The following is a 24,413-nucleotide window of genomic DNA, read 5'->3' on the forward strand; positions in this document are numbered from 1 at the left end:
GATGGGGGGAAGCACTTAAAATGATTAAACCACTATGGAAAAAATGTCTGGCAGAATCTTGTAATGTTAAACCCACATCTACATTACTGTTTAGCAATTCCACTAAATATTTACTCTCCTTCAAATGAAAATATATGTCAACAAAAAGACTTGTTGAAAAATGTTTATTGCAACTTTATTCATAATGACAAAATTGGGAACAACATAAGTATCTACCAACAGGAAAATAGCTGAGCAAATTATAGTATATCCTGCCAATGAAATATTACTTATTAATAAAAAGGAACAGCCTAATAATATAAACAAAATACTGATAAATATATAAATGTATATACATTGATAAAACTCATCAAACTGTATACTTAAATTCTATAGAATCATTGTGTGTAATCGCAATTTAAATTTTGAAAAAGCCTGAAACTTAGATTTTATTTAAAACTCAATTTTCCTCTACACTATTCAAGGTCTACTATTCATCTTCAATAAACTAAGTAAGATTACTTCCTCTATTTCCACAGGTGTTGCAAGAGAGATCTTCTCAGACTTTACACAGGTTCCAAGTGACAATGCCAAGAAAACCACTAATCAAAATCTGATAGTGTCTATTTGTAATCTGGACAAGAAAAGAACACTCCGGAGTACAAAAGCAGGTGAGACTCTGGGTCTTCCAATTGACCCACTCAGGCACAATGTTGGTATCCTTGATTCTAGTGACAGTGGCTGTGGCATCTGCTCATCATTCTGGTGAGGTCTTTGAAGGGTAGGTGAGCAATTCATTAAAGAATAAATTCTTCCTTGCCTAAAAGTTTGGACATACCTCTCAGTTTCAAATTTTTTATTTTTCTGCTATTTCACTATTTAGCCATAAGGTTTTCCGTGTCAGTGTTGAAGATGAAAATCATATCAACTTAATGCATGAGTTGGCCAGCACCAGCCAGGTAAGTAACAATTCTATACTTTAGGTTTGTTTCACACCTAGTTTGAAAGCTGATTATGCTGAATATCGTGAAATAATAGCTATAGCATTTTTGGTAGCAAGAAATAAAAATTTGGTAAGTTATTTAATGTAACAATACTTTCTTTCTGCTAAATTAGATTACTGTACACCTAATAGTATTATAGATCCATGCATACTTTTAAAAGATTTGGGAGTGCAGTAACTGAAAGACTTGGAACTGTCTTGAAGATTATAAAACATCTTATCTGCAATCACCTTCTAAGGCAAAAGAGAAAAATGATCAACTTGGATATTTCCAAAAAACTGGGCTTTTGTCCAACTTCAAATTCATTTCCACAACCCATGTATCATCTGTTCTCTTTGATTTTCCTTCATTCCAAATCAAACTGCTTGAGTTTTCATTACCTTGATTTTGGTTTCCTTAATGACAGAATGTAAAGAAAGAAGGTTAAAAAAACCTTCCTTACTTTTCTTTTGCTTTCAAGAAACTGAAATCTCTATACTACTTTTTAAAATCCAGTGTATCTGGCACAAGAATCAACATTTTTAATTATATGCATATAATTATATGTGTGTGTATATATATATTTTGTTTGTTTGTTTGTTTGTTTGTACCAGGGATTGAACTTGGGACCTTGCACTTTCGAGGCAGGTGGCGGCACCACTGAGCTAAATCCCCGGCCTTTAATTACATACGTATTGTGCCAGGAAGCTGTTGTTGACAAATATTTCTACTTGGGCCAATGCTGTTGCTTCATGAGTATATAAAATAAAAAAACCTCCTAGCTCCTAAATATCTATCTCGCATCTATCTGTCCATCTGTCTTTCAGTTTTTAGCTTTTCAGGTGTAGAGGAAGGAAGAAGTAGACAATGTCACAGTCATGAAATCAGAAGATTAGAATTGAAAGAGAATATAAAGTTATCTATTCCATCTTTTCACTTATATCTAGAATTTCCTCCCAAGAAATAATATCAGGTACTTCCAGGAACAATAGATTCACTACTTATGTAGTCTCCCATTTCCCTTAAAACTCACCTTATTTGTTTTGTTCCCTATATTGAGCTAAAATCTATTTTCTCTAATTTGACCCATTAGACCTAGGTAAGTCAAATACTGTGTTACTTCTAAGAGTTATCTTTTCCAGGCTTTCTTTCCATCATTCTTTTAGCACTGCTTTATAGTCTATTGAGCATTCTGGTCTCCTCTGATCATAGCTCAGTCTTTCTGTCTATATTTCTTTTTTAAAATGTAGCTACCAGAATTGACAATGGGCCTCCAAGAGTCTTCTGATTAATACTTACTACAGGAACATTGCCTGCCTTCATTTATAAAGAAGACATTTATTAATGGGGCCTAAGATTCTTTTTAGCATCTTAAACAGCCATAGAACACTCTTGGCCTCTATTAAACCTGTGTTCAATCAAAACCATTAAGGTTTTTTTCTCACATGCATCATCCTCAAACAAGGTATCCCTCCTTCTGTGCTTGCCTAATTGATTTTTTACCTAAATGTGGGATTTTAGATTTATGGTGCTAAAATGTATCTTGATAGCTTGCTTTCAACAATGTTTTATCTTTTTTAAAATAAATTCAGATATCCAAGGAAATAATTCTTCCCCCTAACTTTGCATTACCAGCAAGTTCTGTAAGTATACTTCTTGACTTTTATCTTTCTCACTGAAGAAAAGTATTAAGGGGGTCAGGAATATGCACAGAATTGATGCCTCCTTTATGTTTTACACATTCAATACATGTTTACCATGACTCTCCAATGTGCCAAACACCACATTAAGTACTAAAAGTGATTCATTAACCTACTCTCCTTGTATAAATTTGCTCAACCACCCTGAGTTAGTGGATTGTTTATCTAGAGCTAACACTGTGCCACTTTCCAGCTTGTAAAAAGGATATCAATGCTGAGACTTCATCAAATGCTTTATTGAGATCAAGATTCAGTATTCTACCAGCTTAGTAGTCTCTTCCAATAATAAGATGACATTAATTGAGCCTGACTTATTCTTGCTTTAAACCACGTTTGCTCCTAGAGATCATAGCTTCCTTTTCTGAGCATTCACAGTCCATCTGCTTCCAGTTTACTTGGCAGCTTTGCCAGAATCCATGCCAGGCCCCAGGAGCTCCTGCTTCTGGGCTTCACCTGTTTTCCTGTTTATAAAATCCAAGCCTATCCTCCTCTACTCCCTAGTGAGCCCTTTAAGCTCTAATTCTTGCAATATTGCTGAGAAAGTTCTATAATCGCATCTGTAGTATTTTTTAAATTATCTAAAATTCAGCATTTTTATGGTGGTCAATAGTAGAAAATCTGGTCTCAGACTGCCTGGGATCAATTCCTGGCCCTACCACTTGTTGGTTGGGCCTTGGACACCTGTCTGAGTCTTACTTTTCTCATTTGTAAAATCATGATAATACTATTTGCCTTAGAGGATTGTTGTGAGCATTAAAAGAGTATAAGTGAAGCACTTAGAAATAACTTTAAAAGGAAGAGCTATGCAAGTGTTTGATTATTACTATCATTAGATCTAGGATTCTGAATACAATTTACATGCCAGTATAATTACCCATCTCCTCATCTACCTTGGGCTCTTCTACCAGAGACAGAATTGATGCTTAAAATAACATATGAAAAATTCTTTGCTTATCTTGGTGGTAATTTCATCATTAGAAAGAAAAAATAAAGAATAGTGTTAGTTCTTTCTTAGACAATACAGAAGCCAAAAAAGAAACAAAGAGGGCTACTTTCTTGCCTTCAATCAAAAACATATGTTTCTGTTTCAACAGTAGGGCACATGTTTTGTGTTTTGTTTTGCTTTGTTTTGTTTTGTTTCCAACATAAAATAAAGAGATTTTTATTCTGCTTAGCAGTCATGTGGATGAGTATATTCTGGGCTGTAGCCTTCCTGATAAGATCATTACAAGGGCATCAGTCTCTGTATTCATCCTTGGATATATGTCCTTCCTCCCAGCTTTTGAACATGTCCTTTTAAAAGCTGAATGTGTTGAAGAAATCTGTGACCACACTATGCTTCAGTAGCCTCTCCTTTTTCACTTGTAATTGTATAGTAAGAATTTTATTTTATCTCCTTGCAATCAAAGTTGTACTGGTTCCTTTTAGTGACAGTCACTATAAAACCTAATCTCTTTTCCTCTGGACTTCCTTGAATTCTGTTTTCCCTGAATTTAAGGTGTGTTTTTCTCAATGTTTTTAGTAATACAGTTATGGTCTTCTTGTGTTCTCATCATTGCTGTTGTATCAGAAGTTTCCTCCTTGCTATCTGAAACTAGGCCTAGAATAGAAGTTGTTTCTTTTTCTAAGAAGAAAGAAAAATGTCTGTTAGACAAATTAAGGATCTGTGAGACTCTTGACTTACAATCAAATACAATATGAAAAACATAAATTTGTGAAGAACCAATGTTTTTCAACACCAATTTTTTTTTATGTTCCAATCTTATTCCTGAAAGAACTTAAATTTTTTATGCTACTTTACCTTACTTTTGTGCTAGTTTTGTGATATAGTTTAGGAAGAACTCTTTAGTTGTTACCCAGCCGGCTGAGTAAGTTGATATTCTCACAGTTATCACTTAAAGATAACCCCTTATCATCCAATAAATGCTCTGTATGGTTCTCTACCACTCAGTTTCCTATGTTTATCGTTTACAACTTCAATTTTGTAACTTCTTAACATATAATTCAATCCTCTGCTTCTTATATGTTTTACCTCATTTCTAAATTTTCGGCCTTAATCTCACTCAAATTCTTGGTAGTTCCTGAAATTCATATTATTTTCTTGTGATATTACTTTGAGTTTATTTGTGTCCATACCTGGTTGCTCCTGATGTCTAGCTACGTTTCCCCTGCATAGTTCTGGAGACTACAGGATAGTGAGTCTGTATCACACTTGCAACACTCCACACTGCTGGAGGTTGGCAGATTGGCTGACCCATTATAGCTACGTCAAACTGAAATTTTTAAGCAACCTCAGATTAGGTCTGCAAGTTTTCATCAAACATATTTACAACATATCCTGTTAAAGAATCCATTCTCACAGCAGAATCTTACCGTGTTCCAATATTTGGCAAAGCTAGGGCCAATGGGCAAGAGCTTAGGATGTTAGAGAAGGAAATTTTCAGTTTAACATCAGAAAGAGAATCATATTCGAGGTTGCATTAGAGCTACCACCAATGACATCATACAGAGTAGAAAGCTAGTATCCTCACAGGAGTCCGTTCTGAGCAAACCCAGAGACAAAGATTTGATAGAAAGGATTTTGTTTGAGAGTGCAGGTAGCACTGGTAAGAAAATGTTTAAGTGAGGAATGACACAGAGAAGGGAAGGCAACCAGTGAAGGGGCAGCATTTTTAAGCTGCTACTACAGAGGCTTTAGCTGGAACTCAGCCCACAGAGAAACTTTACAAAAGAGTACAAACCACACCTTTCAAAATTATTCCACCTGGCAAGTTAGGGAGTTGGAGAACCTAGACAACTACTCAGAGTCACTGGTTGCATAGTTCTACAGAAAGTTATATCCTCAGCACCTCCTCCCAAACTGGAGCTGATTTTTGGCTTTCCTCAGTTCTGGGAGAAAGAGTTCTCAGAAATAGAGATGTGGATCTTGGAAACAAAGAGTACCCTGAGCACATGAAAAGTCCTAGCAATTATGTGTGAGTGAGTAGGTACTGTCTAGGTAGGCTACCGATACCTTGGGACTTTATGTGCTTTACAAGTGCCTAACCTCTGTATCAATAATAAAGGCATACCTCCCTTTGCTATATCACCATGGACTGAGAGGCACATATTAGGAACACAAATGCAGAGCTAGCTTTCAAAAATATACTTCGTCTATACTCTTCTCTTCCCAGCATTGCCTAACCAGAATTTATCACCAGCCTCCTGCTTTCTGTGCTCTTATCATGGCATGCCTTTCTACTTCCTCCTCTGTCATTTAACCTCTCATCTTTGTCCTGTAACCCCTGGCTCACTGGGCTATAACTAATCCTTATTGAACCATCAATACCCTCTCCTTTCAACCCCTTTGGTGATAACCACATTCACACCTTTTCTTCTGGAATCCTTTTGGATGGACTCTCAGTTCCTGCCTCCCATTGCCATGGCATTCTCTTTAGGCATAACCCATGACTCAGAACCCATTGGACTCCCACAGTGGTTTGAAGACAATCAAGACAAGATATAGGTTATTGGATTCCCCACAGGTATACCTTAAATCAAATAATCTTAAAACCTTACCTCCTCAGTTTCTTCTGTAGTCTCTAAGTCTGCCTAAACTTTCTTTTCAGTCTGCAAATAATGGTTCTAAATATCACCATCACTCACATATCAAGCCTAAGACTAATTCACAGTCATCCAGCCAGGAACTGGATGAGACACAGAGGCAAAGAAAGACCTAATGTCAGGCACACCCTAGGTTTCTGGACCTCTACTCAGTACAAGGGAGAAACAAGAAAATATACACCTACACTTGACAGTACACTCTAGTTAATAGTTTTCTGGGGACGATGGATATTTAAAACCACACATCCACTAATAAATGCTTTAGAATCATCAAATATATCATATTGTTATCTTGTACTAAATTTTCTCTAAAATCTTACCCATGGAGAGAGGTCATACTCCACTTGCCTACTAGGATATCCATAATCTCAGGTACAGAGCCCATTGTATAATAAGTCCTCAATAATAGCTGATAAATAACAAGAAATGAAATTGTCAATATATTACTAGATGCCCACGTGTATTTTCTTTGCAACCATAGTGCCCAGACACTTGCTGTGGAAAGATACCATGTTTCTTCCTATATACCCTCCACAGGTCAAAGATGATCCTGGTTCTACACATTACTAAGACCTGCACAGAATTAAGTTCTAAAATAAACTCATAAAATAAGCTCATTAAAAAGTAAAAGGGAAAACTTATTTTCTTGCCACAAAATTTGCTGGCTGTGGTTAATTCATTATTGCTCATTCAGATACTTATCCATTGTCACAAAGATTGTTACCACAACAAGCAAGTGCTCCAGAAAAATCAATAAATAGAAAAGAGCAATTACAAGATACTGCAATTAACTAATATTCTAGAAAATAGTTACATGCTCTTTGTGTTTGTTGATAATCAATTAAGGTTATATATGTATTTGTAAACATTTTGGTAAACATCTAACTGCTTGGTCCCAAACTTTGTTTATTCAAAAGAGATATTTTTAAGAGATTACATGGGTAATTTTATTTCTAAAATAACTCAGTGAAATAGCATAACAGTGTGCTATCAGATTATCCCTGTATTGAATTATATAAATCTAATAGAGTATACCTTGATTTTTATTTAGATTGACTTCTGGAAACCAGATTCCATCTCACAAATCAAACTTCACAGTACAGTTGACTTCCATGTTAAAGCAGAAGATGTTGACACTGTGGAAGACTTCCTGGAGCAGAATGAACTGTATTATGAGTAAGTTTATGTTTTGTATCCATCAATTCCCTCCCATGCATGCTCTTATCTGAGCCTTTGAATAATCCTGTGAAGTTAAAACTGAACCAAAACCAGGCCTTCCTCATGGCCTTAATAAGAGGTAATGACAGCGCTAGTCTTGGATCACTTAAGATTTCAGTCTTGGTTGGTAGATTTTGTTTGATTATTGCTCTAATGAAAATAGTTTTGATTCTTGAATCCCAACTCTTCAGCTGGAAATCTAATCTGTTACTACCTTAAAAGAATACAGGCTAAACTGACATTCTATTATCAACTACACGTAAATGTTTTTTTTGTTTTACTTTGTTTCATTTTGTTTGTGGTACTGGGGGGTTGAACCCTGGGCCTTCACACTGAACTAAATACCTAGGTGTGTGTGTGTGCATGTGTGTGTGTGTGTGCACACGCATGTGTGTGTGTGTTTTGAAACAGGATCTTGCAAAGTCACTAAATTACCCGTGCTGCACTTGAATCTTCAGTCCTCCTTCCTAGGCCTTGCACAGTGCTGAGATTACAGGTGCATGCCACCACATCTGGCCTATACACAACTTTAACCCCAAATATTATCAAATATCTTTTCTGGGTAATCAGTCCTACCAGTTGTAAGTCAAGAAGGCTCTGTCTGCTTCTTTAGTTTAAAAACAAGATTAGAGACAGTCTGGGTGACCTATCTGTCCTTTTCCCACCACTATCTGTTCTGGTAGGAGAAAAGAGAGAGAGAGAGAAGGACCCAAAGAAAGAAAACTGGTTCCCTGAAGATCTACAGTAGAGGTGACTAAACTGATTACTGATGTCTACTCTCCCCAAATCCAGACTGGTCCATCTAGGTCTTTCTTTCAAGATGACAGTGCCTTCCTAAGAAGAGACAGTTATCCATTGTTGATCCAACAAATACATGTTTTGTGCCTACATGTACAAATACTAAAAAGGCTGGATATGGCTCCACCTCCTGTAGGAAAAGGGAGGCCTTAAGTAAGAAATTTCAGTAGTATATAATGGATGTTAGGAATGGCAGAGAGATAAAGATTGAAAGGAACAACCAAGCCCAGGAGTCAAAGAAGGCTGCCTTGTGAAATGAAGCTGTAGCTGAGAACTGAACAATGAGTAGGGGTTAGCCAGACAAAGACAAAGAAAAACCACACTAGGTGGAGAATGGACCATAGGATAAGACTTAGAGGTGGTAGAAAACCAGAAGGCATTTACAGAAAGGAAAGGAAGAAATAAGTCCTTGGTAAAAAGTAGAGCTCTTCCTCCAAAACTGGACCAGGGAGGAGCAAAGGGAAATTCTTAAGCTCCAGTTCTGAATGTTCAAATGTTTATCCAACAAACCCCTACCGCATTCTCAGGTTTTCATTATGTTTCAAGAAAATATGACCTATGTAGTTTCACACTAGGAATTTTCTTTTATTTTTTACATCTTAATAATATAGAAAAACAGTATTTGTACCAGTGAAGATGTCAGAATCATCACCTGTAAAATCTGTACCACCATCAGAAGTTGTGTAGCATAGCACATTGAGTAAAGGCTTTAGAAAAAATAGACCGGATTCGGATCTCAGCCCTCCAGCTTCCTGGCTGTGAGACATTGGGTAATTTGCTTACGATTTCTGAACTTCAGCTTCCTTATCCAAAATGAAGATATAATGCTACTCTCAAAGGGCTGCTGTGGAAATGAAAACACTATGTGAATTAGTTGCAACTAGTATTACTATCACTGAGAATGATGCTATGGCTTACTACTATAAAAAGAGGGAAAATGCATTACCCTTTTTTAAGGATCAACAAAACTGTTACGTTTGACCCCATTATCGTGCCTCATATAGCTTCACTATCTGCTTCTGCCTGAGGGAAGTGTCAAAATGTAACCTTTAGAATCAACTGTCTTTTTAAAACAAATTATAACCTAGTAAGTTTCAAAATGTGATTAAGATTCATGTCTATGACATTTTACTCTTCTGATTAGATAGGAAAGAATTCTAAAATCCTAGCCTTTAAGAACCTCAGTAACATTCAAAAAGATGAGGTTTCTTTGAACTTTTTAAGAAAAACAAAGGAAAGATCAGCAACCACAGACTAATACTAGCTACCCGAATGATGTCCCAATTCTACTCATACCACAAAGAGTGAAAGAGCTTCCCATCCCACCTCAATTTCCATTTACTATATCAGATAGAACATTTACTTCCTTTTTTTAGTGGTAAACTTTTGGGACTTATGGATCAATGCTGTCTTACCTAAAACATAGGGTGTTCCTTGAGGGCTAAGATCTTGTTATTTTTTGTTTCTCTGTTCACTGCTGAGCACAATCATAGCATATAATTTTCTAAATATTAAGTAATAATAAGTCCCTGGAAATTCTGGTGAAGCACACCAGCAATATCCTTGCTCGGTTGCGAGCAGTCCCTGTGCATCCCATTATTACTTCACATGGTAACTAATGTGTATTTAGATGGTTTCCTGCTGGCAAGGACTTGCAGTTGTGTTTGTATATAACTGCATGCGTGCACTCCACACGTTACACTAAAATAGCTTTTCAGATTTTTTGATAGCTCCTACTCTTTTCAGCAAGACTTGCATCATTTGGCAGTTTTAGTCAAATCCTGAAATATCATGGAAAAAATCAAAATATGTGCAAGAAGAAAACTGTAGTTTTATACACCTGGGTTGCACCCTTAGTTAGGGGAAGCCTAGAAATTAGATAATGTGAATCTCAACTTACGATTTGAAGCTAAGTTAACAGAACCCATTGGTGGGTAGCTCTTCACAGAATTCCTTCCTACAAATTCAAGAAGTTTGTCTTTTCCCTGTGTAATCCAGAGATACACTAGTTGTTGCTAACTGCCTATAAGATTATTTTTCTGCACATTTCAGAGTCAGACAGGGAAGTGTTCTTGGATGGAAACGGGCACATAGTTGTCTCTTCAGTAGCAATGAGCACAGAGTCCAGGAACTTAACAAATGTCCTGTTCTCCAGAATCTGAAGGAGAGATAAAATTGAGTCATCTCTTCCTTTCCTTCTCAGACATCGTGTTACTTGCTTTGTTAGGAGTCACAGTTACCTAATTTTCCTGAATATTTTAAAAAACGATAAAAAGAAGTTGGATGGCACTATAAAAGGTGCATATAAAAGTAAAAAATAGTGTACATGATTCTATTTTTTGGAGCTGTAATGTGGTCCCTATTATATTAAGAGGCATTGTTTTAATCTTCTACAATGGTAGCTCAGGATTTAGTAATAATATTTTGTAATACAGCTAAAGTAGTGCTGTGTCCTAAATCTAATAAAATCAAATAATCATGAGGCTGGAAAAGATCATTTGCCCCTGTCTTCAGGTGAAAGTCAGCACCACATTTTAACCTCATTTTGATGCTCTTTCACAAGTTACTAAAGAATACTTTCACTCTTGGGTGTCATCTTAAATTTAACTGTTTTTTAATGCTTCTTTGTTCTGGTTATTGATGCAAATGTTCAATATTTAGCACAATAATAACTCTAACAGAATGTATCTGCTTAGTACCAAGCAACAACATTGGCCCCTGCATAGACACTGATTATTCTAATACTGTGTTAGTGAGAGTTGCAATGAAAGAGCAGATCTATGTTCTGGAAGATTTGCTCTCTACCCCTGTCTCCACTGGTTCCTGATAAATCAGAAATAGCCACGGATATAGTCTTAGATACAGGTCTCTACTGAAAGTTTTAAGCCTGTGAATGCCTGGCAGCAACTGATATCTTTTCTCTGAGCACCCACAAAGAAGCCATATGACCTAGATGCTATTTTGCTTGATCATTGACAAGGGAAAATCTAGTTAAAGTGAAAGTGTATGTTCTCTCTCTCTCTCTCTCTCTCTCTCCTTTCTTCTTTTGTCATTCAGTCAGAAAAGTTCATACTTGTTAGGATGATATTTCAAATTGATGATAATGGAATAAATACAATTGTTTTCTTCCATTTGATTTTTTTTTAAGTCTCCAGGTTTTCATTCTGCTTGCTTTCTTTTTGTGTACTTTTAGGTTCTAGTTATCCCTAAAAATTATTTCCCTAAACTATCTCTATTCTAGCCTTTAATTTCCTACATCTTTTCTTTGAGTAGATAAAGGTAGCAATTGGCCAAAAAGAAATTTATATCTTGGAAGACATCTGCGTAAATAACTAAGCCCTGTGCGTTGAGTCACATCACTGCATTTTAGAATTCAAAAGGACATTGAGTATCCATTAACCAAATATCCCCATTCTAAAACTCATTAAGTTAAAGCCCAAAGATTAAGTGACTTTTCTAAGGTCAATTAATGAATTCAGCCAAACTATAACATTGTTCTTTTTATTCCTAATTCAGGATTCCTTCTACTTCCACCCTATTTCCTCACCATCTAATTTGCTTATAAAATATAATTAGGGCACTTACCATAATCATTGTTCCTAACTGTAATAGGTAGAATGATAGTCCCCCCAAGATATCTACATCTTAATGCCCAATATGTCTGAATATGTTACATTACCTTACTAAGAGAAATTAAGGTAATAGATGACTTAAGGTTCCTAACAGGTTGACTTAAAATAGGAAGACTATCGTGAGTGGGCCAGATACTCCAGTGTAACCATATAAGTCCTTAAAAGTCCCAAAAGTCCTTAAAAGAAAGCAGAAGAGGAAGCAAGAATGGGCATGACAGTTTGATTCACTGTTGCTACCTCTGAAGATGGAGGAAGAGGACCACAGCCAGGAAATGCAAGGAGCTTCCAGGAGCTGCAAAGGGCTCCAACAAACCAGATTCTCCCTAGAGCCCCCAGAAAGGAACACATTCTTGTTAACAGCTTGCTTAAAGCCCAGTGAGACCAGCATTGGACTTCTAACCTACAGAACTGTAGAATAATAAATGTGTGTTGCCTTAAGCCTCTAAGTTTGTGGTAATTTACGAAGCCATAGAAAACAAATACACAAATAAAATGTTGATGACTATCCAAAAGAAAATTTACTTTCCATAGAATAAATTTTAAGGTCTGATTCTTTTCATTTTTTAATACAGTACTACCTTAAGAAGTTAAGTTCTTAAGACAATATTTGCAATAAAGCAGATACCATTTAGAATTAATTGATTGCATTTTCCATAAACAGACACAGTTCATACCCAAGTTCACCAAAGAAGGGACAACTAAGAGGGAGGTTCAGAGGAAGTCCCTGACAGACTTCATCAGAATGCCCTTGGGACAGCAGAAGAAAAGCAGACTTTTGATGTGTGTCTACAATTCTCTGTCTGTCAGATAAAACCATCTCAAGGCTTGACTAGGGATAATGGAAGGTTCTGTAAACTGGTATCTGTCTGTTTATAATATTCATAGGTTTGTGATCAAAGACATTCAAGCCCATAAAATTTTATTCCTTCCAAACCCACTTTCCACTCACAGTAGCAAAGGGAAATGAACACACACACATACACACATGCGCGTGCACACACACACACACACACACACACGCACCTACCTGCCTACCTTCAGGCCTGCCTCTTTGAATAGCAACTTTCAACAGCACCATGCATTTATAAGAATAGGCCAGCCTCAAAGATTGTGGCCAATTTTCATATTACCTTGATACCAAACTACTATTAAATTGCTCAAATCAGCCAAAAATCCAAGTAGAAGTTGGTTATTTAAACTTAGTATTTTTTTGCCTAATTAATTTTAAACTGGTTAATATTTCTTAATTTCCTGGCACAAAAAATGTTTTTCTCAAAACCTGGAGAAATCAACTGTCTCTGTTTCCCTGGGACTGAGTAGGTTTCTAGGGCATGGGACTTGTAGTGCTAAAACCAGGAAGGTCATGAGAATCACATAGATAGACTTCAAGTACATATTGATATTTGGACACTCAACACCCTGACCCAGAAAGCTCAGATAACAGGGGAAACCATTGCTGAGTTAAGGGACTAAAGACACCCAAAAATGTGAAGTCTGAGCTGAGAGAGCCAGCCTAGTTCACACCCTACAGTGTCCTTCTCAGTGACCTACTCTTTATGACCAGTTACAGAATCTCCCTGTCCAGCTCCAATTAAAGACCAACAGGAGCAATCAAAGGGCAACATGTGAATCCTTGGAGAATGCATGGTACTATCTACTTAAGCAGTGACTCTGTCCTTTCACATGTGATGACTGGGGAAAAATATATTCTCATGTCCTTAGGAGCGTGCACTTTGGTTCATTGCAGGGTATTGATAAGCAACCTGAGAAGTATGATGGAGGCTCAGTTTGATAGCCATGGCCGTGCAACTGGACACAGTTATACGAAGTACAACAGCTGGGAAACAGTATGTTGTGTGCATGGTTTTGACAGATACTGCTTTGGGAATTGAACCATGAATATCATATTAATCCACAAATGATTCCCTTTGGTAGATAGAGGCCTGGACTCAACAAGTTGCTGCTCAGAATCCAGATCTCATTTCTCGAAGTGTCATTGGAACCACATTTGAAGGACGTTCAATGTACCTCCTCAAGGTAATTATTTTTAATCATGACCTTGCTGTGTCTGAAGGCTTTAAATCAATGAATTCTAATGCATTAACATCTGTTTCACAGACAACATGCTTATCCCAAACACTGTTATAACTCTTTTCCTGCCTATATCCCCAAGGGAGTCAAACAAATTCCCCAGCTTCTTTTATCATATGTGAAATTTTAAATCATTATTTTGATTTATTCAAAAGGAAAATTCAATAAAATAGTGGAAGTACTATAAATTTAACCACATTCCTGTAAGCAACGTAAATGATCATCTACCTTGATGAAATTCTTCTCTCCCAGCTGTTGTTTGCAAATCCATTTGCTAAAGAGGTTCATAAACTTCACGTCTATCAGGCAACATTACACAGAGTATCAACAATTTGTTTTTGTCAGCCTCTGGTGCCATTTCTGTCATGTAATTCTAATGAAGGAAAGAAAAGAAAGAAATGGAGAGAAGGAAAAATTCTTCCAAGATTAACAAGAATCATGATTACTTCTAATTACTCATCCAGTTGTCTTGGTCATGTCACCTAATAATAGCAGCTGAAAATAACCTCCACATGAGTACAATTAAGCAGGGTAATCAAGCATCTTCTAGAAATATGAGCTTGTCAAACTTAATAAAAATAATAAACAGCCATGTAAGCTTTCAGCTCAAACATTGTCAGTGTCTAGAGGCAAGAACATACTGTGCTAGTATTGTGCTTTAATTTAATCATAGGATATATCACTTGCTGCTGTCTGGTTTGACCTGTTGAGTCCAAATCCCAAACAGGCAATGAATGTTACCCCTTAATGCCATGTAATGGATCACAATTTCCCTTTTCCTTTTGTTCACTATAGGTTGGCAAAGCTAAGCCAAATAAACCTGCTATCTTCATAGACTGTGGTTTCCATGCGAGAGAGTGGATTTCTCCTGCTTTTTGCCAGTGGTTTGTGAGAGAGGTCAGTTTGTACAATAATTTTTGGCAAAAGGAAGTATTTTTAATTTTCATTAATTCCTTATAACCTATAGTAAGAGAAAATAATGCAGAAAAAAATCGTAATTCCAAGTTCTTATATTTGGAAATTAGTTTCAACTTTTACCAGCACATTTTGTAAAGCAAGATTTTAAGTTTTAAAAAATTATATTTATCTGAATTTCACTCATCTAAATCTTTAAACTCACCTTTGGTAGACAGGCTAACATCTAGTATAGTGGTCTGGTTGTTTAAAAATTAATGGTTGTAGATAAACTACCAAGTTAAACATTATCTCCTAATAAACTTTAAAGTTTCTAAATATGTATTAGTACATACTTGTATAAATAGATAATTTAATAAATAGGAAAGTAGAAATAGCTACTTGCAGAAAAATATGACTAATATATGTAGAAAGAATGAACAAATTATAGGATCATCTTTAAAACTCTGTTTCAGGGCCGGGGACTTAGCTCAGTGGTGCCGACACCTGCCTCGCAACCACAAGGTCCTGAGTTCAATCCCCAGTACCAAAAAAAAAAAACTTTGTTTCAGAAAAATCAATACAGTAATGCAAAAATAAGTCAAGGTTTAAGAAGAAACAAGACATTTGTACAGTTACAAAGTATTTTCCTCCAAAATATATTAATTGAAAGGGAAAACTTACAGAGGAGGGAGTAGACTCTATGTAGAAAGTCAAAAGTTCATAAAAATCATTCACATAAAGAAACTATATATATTTTCAAGTTTATTCAAGAAAGCTTAAGAAAAGGTTGAATTAAATTTAATATAATGCTAAGGCAGAGGGCCTGTAACTAAGAGAATATATTAAATGAGCATAATGTCCTTCATTCATAGATAAGGGTCCATGTTGCTTAACATGGAGAACTGGTTCCTCAGTGGGATTCCCCTCCCTAGAAAGAGGATGAAGAAGAGATTTTCATCATTACACACTTTGGAAGATGTGTGACAGCCTCCGCAAAGTCCATTAATGGTTTTTTAACAAGAGGCATTCTCATTTTCCTTCTATACTTTCCTCTAATAAACTTCTATAGGAAGTTTCATAGGTAATAAATAAATTTCTACATGAGACTATAAGGAACATGCACAGTCATCTACTTGCTAGGAGTAGGTCTTACTCTCATATCCTATTAACTTTGATAAAAAAAATTATTGCAGTTGCTATCCCAAAAGAAATTTTTTAAGTCTTTAATTTCATTAAATCTTTCAAGGGAAAAGTTAAAATGAAACTAATAATTATGTGAGTTATATATGAATGAAATAGAAGTATCCTAGAAGCAGAGAATGAGAAACAGTAATTTTAAACAAACAAACCAAAAGAAAACCCCTAGAAATTTGTCAATTGTTTTATAAATGTTAGTTTTCACCACATCATTAGGGAATACTGCTTTCATTGTCAAAGTCAGCATTTATCCAATCCGTGTAAATTTTATCAGCATTAAATTGCATTTTGGCATGAAATTCTGCTTTGTAATTCACATACAGGCTGTACGCACCTATGGACAAGAGATCCAAATGACAGAGCTACTCGATAAATCATACTTTTATATCCTTCCTGTGTTCAATATTGATGGCTACGTCTACACCTGGACCAAGGTATATGAGCCAATACTGACAGGAAGTGATGAAATTAAAACCATACCTGTTCCAATCATATCATCCACTTGCAGGATCGAATGTGGAGAAAGACCCGCTCTACCCAGGCTGGAACTTCCTGTATTGGTACAGACCCCAACAGAAATTTTAATGCTGGTTGGTGTGGTAGGTATCTGGCTGACCATTTTACATACATCACTTCAAAAACATAAGAGGAAAAGTAACATAAGAAAACCTAACAGTGTCTAAAACAAGAAAAATGATAAAAATTTATATTTTAGAGTTCTAACTTTCTAAAACCACAGACAATAAGCAGTTTATTAATTTATTTGAGAAAAATACATTGAGCACTTTTTTGTGTTCCTGTCTGTGTTAGATGCTAGAGTTGTAATATTGAAAAAATCAGACTATTAACATTGGAATGTCCGGTCTATAGAGTCTAGTCTAGTGAATTTCTACAAGCCATATTCTGCCATAAAGAAGGATGAATTTGAGTCCCTTGTATGAAAATGGATGTACCTTGAGACCAAAATGTAAAGTGAAACAAATCAGACATGCAGGCTTAACTAACGTATTGATTTCTTTTATATGAGAAACCAAAATATAAATAAAGAGCAAAATAAAAGATAGCAGGAAGCAGGGACATAGATCTTTTTCAAAGGGGAAGAGGATCATGAGGTAGAGGGAGGGGTGGGGGGACAGGGGATGCAAAAAGAATGAAGATGTGTTACGTACATGCACCAACTCCACACAAGAAATGTAAACATTATGTACTGCAAACATGTACTAATAAAAACATAAAAACTAAAAGAAAAAATTATTTAAATAAAAGTGTTATGTAATGAATAATGATCATGACAATATCAATTTTTATAGATATTAGTTTTGACCTTATTAATTTTCTTATACTATATTGATCTCACTGTGTAGTACTGCACAGGGACACATTGGTGATTTCACCCATAATTTCTCATCGTGTCAGCTTAAAAAATACCATCCTAATCATGAGGCTAAATATGTACAGTGGAGGATAGTTACAAGGACTCCTATGAGAACAATTTATATTTAACTTCCTATTTTGAAATTTTGAAACATCAAAACATCCCCTGTGAGAACTTCAGTAGATAATCATTGGTCATTAACAGCAATTATTTTTTTACCCAGAAAATGGAGCTTCTACCAGCCCCTGTTCTGACACTTATTGCGGATCCGCCCCAGAGTCTGAAAAAGAGACCAAAGCCCTGGCTAATTTCATCCAAAAAAATCTCTCTTCCATCAAGGCATATTTGACAATTCACTCATACTCCCAGCTGCTGCTCTACCCCTACTCCTATTCCTACAAACTGCCTCAGAACAATGCAGAGTTGGTAAGTAGACATTGAGAGTTGGCAGTAGACAGTGCATTTCACTGTTGAGATTGTTTCTTCATTCTAATCCTGAAAAGAGAAATTACAGTAACAATTTCTGGAAGTTCCTTTATTGGTTTTAGGTAGTAGAAGTGGGAAAAATTATAAATTTCTAAGGAATCTGGAGTTGGCTAAATAAGTCAGCTAACAGCAGTCTGCTACATGTGGTTTTTTCACTTGTCTTCAGAGTGGCAATTGTTCCACTTTCCCCATCTTCATCACAATGTGACTCAGATATATTTGGGATAATCAACAAAGTGACCCTATGTATAACCTTTGTCAGAATCAATTTGGTCAAGTTGCCTTCAGCTGGATTTGACAGAGGAAGAACATGGCAGATGTCATTAGGAATTTGCCACATTTGGTTGATACCAGGCTTAGCAATGAGATCCTAAAATTGCTTATTTCACCATTTGATTAAATGAGACACAGAAGTAATCAATCAATGAATAAATCATCTGAATGAGTCTTTCCAGATGTGGGGAATAATGCCAAAAAAAATTAAATATCCTTCAATCAAAAAACTAGCAGTCTTGTTGGACAATTAAGATATAATCACATGAGCAATTAAATACTATGGTTTTATAAGAATTCATATTAATAAATATTATACATCAATGCATAAGCTTTTTAAAATCCAAGTTTGAATCCTTCAAACAACTTTTTTAAATCTATGAAACATCTGGCTGCCAGAAGGTGAGACAAATGATCCAAAAGAGCAAGTATAAGATTTAAAGCATTTGAATTGCACCATAAAAACAAAAGAGTATTCCACTTAGACAATGACATAGATATTTGGCTTACCTAAATCTGAAGACCCAGTACCTTTAAAAACTGGAAATTGTTATTTTGCACTTTCATATTCAGTCTCTCAGAGACCAAATAAAATATGCAATGCTGTAAATATGTTGCCCAAAAAGCAAAACAGAAAAACAACCAAATCTCCTAGAAAACTGAAAGCTAATAGTTGACCACATCTTTTAAAAAATTTCAAAAAGCTTTCAATTTTCCCTATCTGTAGTCAAAAAATAAAACAAAATATCATTATTTAGAACCCTAAATATTCAGTTTTCCAATTATACCCCCTCTTCAAATATTGCCAGTGGAAGCTAATACTACTGTCCCTGGTTTCTGTCCTAGATTTCTGGCCACCAGAAAAAACAAGGTCAGTGTATGTGGTTTTCTTAATTCATGTGAATATATTTAAATTATACCACATCAGAAGAGAAAACAAAATCCTAATATCTAAACACTAATGAATTATTAAAATATAAAACTGAAAGAATAAAACACTAAATGTATCAGTAATAAATATTTCCAATTTGCTCAATATCTACTCCTCTTAGCTATAAAAGTACCAAAAGACTAAATATTAACTGAAAATTTTAAAGTGTTCTTTGGAATTGACCTGCTTCCACAAAGGTTCAGTGCCTTTTCTTATTTGTAGAATATGTTTAAGCCCTTTTAGTCATGAAATAGTTTTCTGTCCACTGCTGTGTACAATAACCTAGAATCTGGGCTCCTTCAAAAGTCTCCAAACTACAGTTAAAGAAGAATCAAGTAAGTTTTGTCTTTGGAATCTTGTGAATAATTTTTGTTACTTCCTATGGGAATTTTATCCAGGAAAATTTCCAACACTCAGGATTAATGAGTTTAATGGACCCATTTGCCCCAAGTAGTGGGAAAATGCTCCAGCAGTTTGTAAACCATGGATGGATGCTCTTCCCTGAGAATCATTTCTCCATTTAAAGTAAGAGCAATACAAAAAGCTGTAATATTCAAACTTCTGTCCTCCAAAATTATTTTAAAAGTCTAATTAACAAAGAAGTGGAATAAACGATTCTATTGAGGCAAAATATTCATAATTTATTCTTCAAAGAAAAAAGTGTAAGTCTCAAAATAATTTTATCTTGAATACTTATTTTAATACTCATAAAACAAATAAATTTAGAAAAAGTAATGCCACTTCTTACATTTTCCAGAGCATAAGACAAGTGACTAAAATATAAAACTTAATTAGAATTATATCACACTCATTGACTTAAAAGTTACTTCCATTTCCAATACTTTACTATGATTAAACTTTTGCTTACTATCTTGAAATAAACACTTAACTGACATTAATAAAGCCTAGAATGAATGCTATTTGATTTGATTCATTCAATATCTGAATTTATTTTGACACCCCAAAGCACCTTTAATCTTCTGAGTAGCTATAAGTTCTTTCAACTTTTTGTATCATTTTAATTCAATTTATGTAATTCAATTTAATTACGTAAAAGCACATTTTTCTGGAACAAACGTGAACTTTAGTTCGAGTATAATTTATAATATAATTTCCGATATATGTGTAACCAAGAGAGAACTTGACTATATATATATTCATATAGATATATATGAATATATTTTTATATATCATATATATTCATATATATCATATATATATTCATATATATCTATAGAGAGAGAGACAGACAGACAGACAGACGGAGAGGCATTTTCATAGTTTTTATTTGTGACAAGGATTCCCAGAAGGGGAAAATATTGTCTGATCTAGAATGTGAGTGCCTCTATATTAATTCATAGATAGAGAAAAGTGATTCTGGCCCATTCTTTTGATGAATGTATTTTCATTAGCCAAGAGAAAGATAGCAGTAACTAGAACATATTGAACACTCTTTCTGCAAAATTATTAAACATAGTCAAAACAGAAATCTGCTTCTAAAGTCTAACACCTTCCAGTCAGTGGCAGTCACTCAGTGTGTTTTAATTAAAGTGTTAGTTAATGAGACCCCAAGATAGAAACCAGTTACTCTACCCAAGCATATGAATATAAGACAAAGCCATGCTTAGAGATAAATATAAAAATCAGAGAGAAGAAATATCATGATTAGGAGGACAATTGCAGGACATGTGCATACCCACCACAGCTCTCACCCTGTCCCTGCCCAAGAGCTAGTATAGCAAACCCAGTCACCTTGACAAGCAAACTATCAGCCACAAGATAAAACAGGCTTAAAACACAAAATATCTGCTTGAGGAGTTTTCTTATCATTTATAATTTCATGTAAAAGACAAGTTTGAAGTGAATCAGCAGATGCCTTTGATTAAAGAAACTAGTTGCTGACGTACCATTATATACTCTAACTGACCTCTGCCCCGATAGAATTCTCCTGCTAAGCCTGGCCTGTGCAGTGTTTATCAGGCAATCATCAGATATGTCACTGCGTATCTATTAAATGCTCATCATAAACTATGGCTCCTACCACTGAGAACTTAAGATCTTATGGAAATTATAAAATTCAGATACCAAAAACTATGCAAGAAAAATAGAGATGGAGTTTTTAATTATACACAGTTGTAGGAATTCAGCATAGGGAAATGGCTACGTGTGCTGAAGCTATCCAAAGAAGGTTACATAGAGGAGATGCAATTTGTTCTAAGCCTTGATGTCTGGGCAGGATTTGGATGGCAGAGAAAGGAATAGGGCACATTGGGCTGAGAAAAGAGCAAACAAATATACAACAGCAAGACTCAAACATGGACTTGAGGAGGGCAGAAAAAAGGGGTCAGCCTGCTTTGTATCTTCTGGTGAGGAAGGGTAGAGGTAAGATTTGGTCAATAAGATGACAGGCTATAAAGGGGCTTGAATATCAGTCACAGCAGCTCCTAGAGCCAGTAACAGGCACACAGAATGGTCTGGTTCAATGCAGGACTCCCGGTTTAATTTTGATTTCAGACAAATAAGTAATTTTTCCTGTGAGTATGTCCCAAATATTTCATGGAGCAAACTTATGCTGAAAAAAATATTAACTGTGTACCTAAATTTAAATGTAGCCCTTTCCCTAAATTTAGGCATCTTGTTTTTGGTGTTTGGCTTTTGTTCTTGCTAAATCTGGCAACACTACTGGTAAAGTTCATTTTAGCAAGATTGGCTAGCAGAGGTGCCTAAGAGACACTATAATGTCATTAACAGAGGAACAGGCATTCTGAGCACCTTTAAAAACCAGTTGCCTTCCTTTTAAACATTTTCCCTAAAATAAACTCGTATTTTTCATAATATCTTTTATTTTACTTTCTTTTCAACTAATTTTGCCCCCCTCCCCCCGCCGCCTCCTGCCACCTCACCCAGAGGATAGTTCCCAGTGTTTGGGAAACACTTTTGATTGATGTAGCTGTAGGAGTTCTGCTGGTGCCGATTGGGTAGAGACCAGGGAATTTGATAAACACCCAACAGTGCACAGGACAGACCCACAGACAACAAGGAATCATCCAGCCCGAAACATCAAGAGTGCTGAGGTTGAGAAACCCTGCTTGAAACAAAGATAAGAGCCATCATATTCCCAGCCAAAGGCTCTTGGCTTTCAAAGATCTTACAACCTCCTCAAAAATAGTATGCATTGTTCTGAAAATCTCAAGTGCCAGAAACTGGCACATCCCTATTACACAGTATTTATTTTTTAAGTTTATTTGGGAGAAGCACAACTTCTACCAAAACCAAAATTGTCTGGACTACAAGTTCAGCTGACTCATGCTTCACATTTCCCTTGAATTTTAAAGAGCTGAAAAATATGTCTGCGGATCAGCCAAGGAAAAAATTTGGTTTATATCAGCTAAAGCATTCCCCCACTCCTCATGGGCTCTGCAGAAAGCTCTAATTCCTTTTCCTTTTCTAATCACAGGCCTCCTTTTTGCTCAGAAACATGTTTGTTTTTTCCAGTCCCAAGGGCTTCCTTCTCAGTGCCTGCTTGTAGACCTTAAGAGCTGCTCCCTTTGCACCAAAATTATGAAAGTGAAATTTCTCATTGGTCCCTTGGTGTAAGTTACACATTATCACAGGACAGAAGGAAGGAAACTGCAGTTAAAGATCATTCTGAGGCTTCCATTATCACATGCATTCACCCTCAGGGATGGTTAAACTCAGTACTTCAAGTTAGAAACAAACTTCTGAAGAAAATTTCCTTTAAACGGTGCAAGGCCTCATAGTGGGTTTGAGGCTTTTTTTTTTTCACAATATGGTAATAATGGATAGCTAGAAGATTAGAAAGGGCAGCTCCCTATCATGGGGCAGGCAGTGTGTATGGAGGGTGGAATGAAGACTATATGCACCATCATGAGACAGGGCTGTGTTAGTTCATGGTACCTGGCAACACAGGTCAGCGGAACAACACCCTCTGCTTATTCATCTCACCAGGCCCCTGGAGCTTGGGCCTGGGAGACATTACGTGCCTTGTCCTTTGTCTCTTGTGCTTTGAGCTAGATGTGACATTTTAGATTCTCTCTGTCTTTTGCTCTAGGACTAAGGCCTCTTTTTAAGGAAACAGATAACAAAAGAGAACATGCATAAGATGTGGTAGGAAATTCATATCTAAGGATTAATAAAGGCTGGCCATGTTTGGCCTTGACTGAAAGCAAAGTTTGCTCTGAGGCTGATTTATATTTAGCTTCTTTCTGTTCTTTACAATTGGTAAAACCAGCTCCAGCAACACATCTTTTGAAGTATTTGAAGGCCACAAGGAGAAGTGAAAAAGAGCACAGAATTTAAAAGAAGAACCTAGCTCAAGTCAGCCACTTATAGGGCTATGTGCCCTTGGGCGAGATCTTTTATGGTCTCTGAGTTCTGATTCTTTTATCTGTAAAATGGGGATAAAAATATCTAGTGCTTATCAAGAGCTCTTTATAAAGTATAAGGTTTTATGTAAATGTTAGTTCTTATTTCGAACAGACGGAACAAGAATGTAAGATTTGTTCCTCAAGCGGTATTTCCAGAGCAAGTGCCATAAGCTGGAGTTTCAAGTGTGCCCCATGCTCTCTGCCATGTTGTTGCTCCTTGAGTCCTCTTTCATTTTAGTCCCTTTTTACAGAAATGTTCAGGGGAAGGAATTACCACTCTAACACTTTAGCAATGAAAGCATCACCCTTCTCTCTGGTTTCTGGCAGGGGTTGGTCATGCAGCTTGATAGGAACATTCCTGCTGAGCGGGCTGCCCTACGTGGCATTCCATTCTGCTAGAAAATTCTGTGGTGATGAAATGTGGACAGATAATGTTGGGAAGATAAATGAATAACATTTGTGAAATTATTTAAACTCTTCAAAAGAATAGACCCACACTGATTCCAGGGATTTTTGTTAAGATAATTGGAATTTAAAATAGGATATTTTAGTTTATTAATGTCTGTTCTTTTTGGTCTCTTGGCTTTGGAGAGGCTCAGAGAAGGACTTTTTTAATTAATAGAAATAAGTAAAGTGCACAGAATAAGAAGTGTCTAAATGTAGTGACCCATCAACAATCATCACTACCCTCCTTGGTAGCATCTCTAGTCTCCACTCAGGTGGGCCACACCTCGGCCTTTGTGATGCTCATCACTCTGCACCCTCATCCAAATCTTGCCCCTTTATAAGGGCCCTAAACCCCAGAATAGGGCTCAGTCAACCAACCACTGCTAGATGCTGAGCAATTTCCTTCGTATACAAA

General features: G+C 36.1%; 1 protein-coding gene and 1 long non-coding RNA gene across 2 annotated transcripts in view; one reads left to right on the forward strand and one right to left on the reverse strand.

Annotated features, from left to right (window-relative positions):
* The first annotated feature begins 622 nt into the window (after positions 1-622).
* Positions 623-24,413, forward strand: part of Cpb1 (carboxypeptidase B1) — a 32,161-nt gene continuing 8,370 nt past the window's right edge. Inside the window, exons 1-9 of the mRNA XM_087186314.1 lie at positions 623-760; positions 863-938; positions 7,317-7,441; positions 13,661-13,760; positions 13,849-13,950; positions 14,800-14,901; positions 16,422-16,532; positions 16,607-16,697; positions 17,697-17,899. Of these exons, the coding sequence (XP_087042440.1) occupies positions 690-760; positions 863-938; positions 7,317-7,441; positions 13,661-13,760; positions 13,849-13,950; positions 14,800-14,901; positions 16,422-16,532; positions 16,607-16,697; positions 17,697-17,899 (981 nt within the window). The 5' untranslated portion in view covers positions 623-689. The remainder of the gene's footprint in view (positions 761-862; positions 939-7,316; positions 7,442-13,660; positions 13,761-13,848; positions 13,951-14,799; positions 14,902-16,421; positions 16,533-16,606; positions 16,698-17,696; positions 17,900-24,413) is intronic.
* Positions 14,248-24,413, reverse strand: part of LOC147825281 (uncharacterized) — a 42,380-nt gene continuing 32,214 nt past the window's right edge. Inside the window, exons 2-3 of the long non-coding RNA XR_015440857.1 lie at positions 16,579-16,650; positions 14,248-14,377 (exon numbers count right to left, since the gene is read on the reverse strand). This is a non-coding gene — a long non-coding RNA (uncharacterized LOC147825281). The remainder of the gene's footprint in view (positions 14,378-16,578; positions 16,651-24,413) is intronic.

The sequence above is a fragment of the Heterocephalus glaber genome, unplaced genomic scaffold (assembly GCF_053883595.1).
Source record: "Heterocephalus glaber isolate CG9 unplaced genomic scaffold, H.glaber_assembly_v1.0 deba00001504, whole genome shotgun sequence".
Taxonomy (NCBI): Eukaryota; Metazoa; Chordata; class Mammalia; order Rodentia; family Bathyergidae; genus Heterocephalus; species Heterocephalus glaber.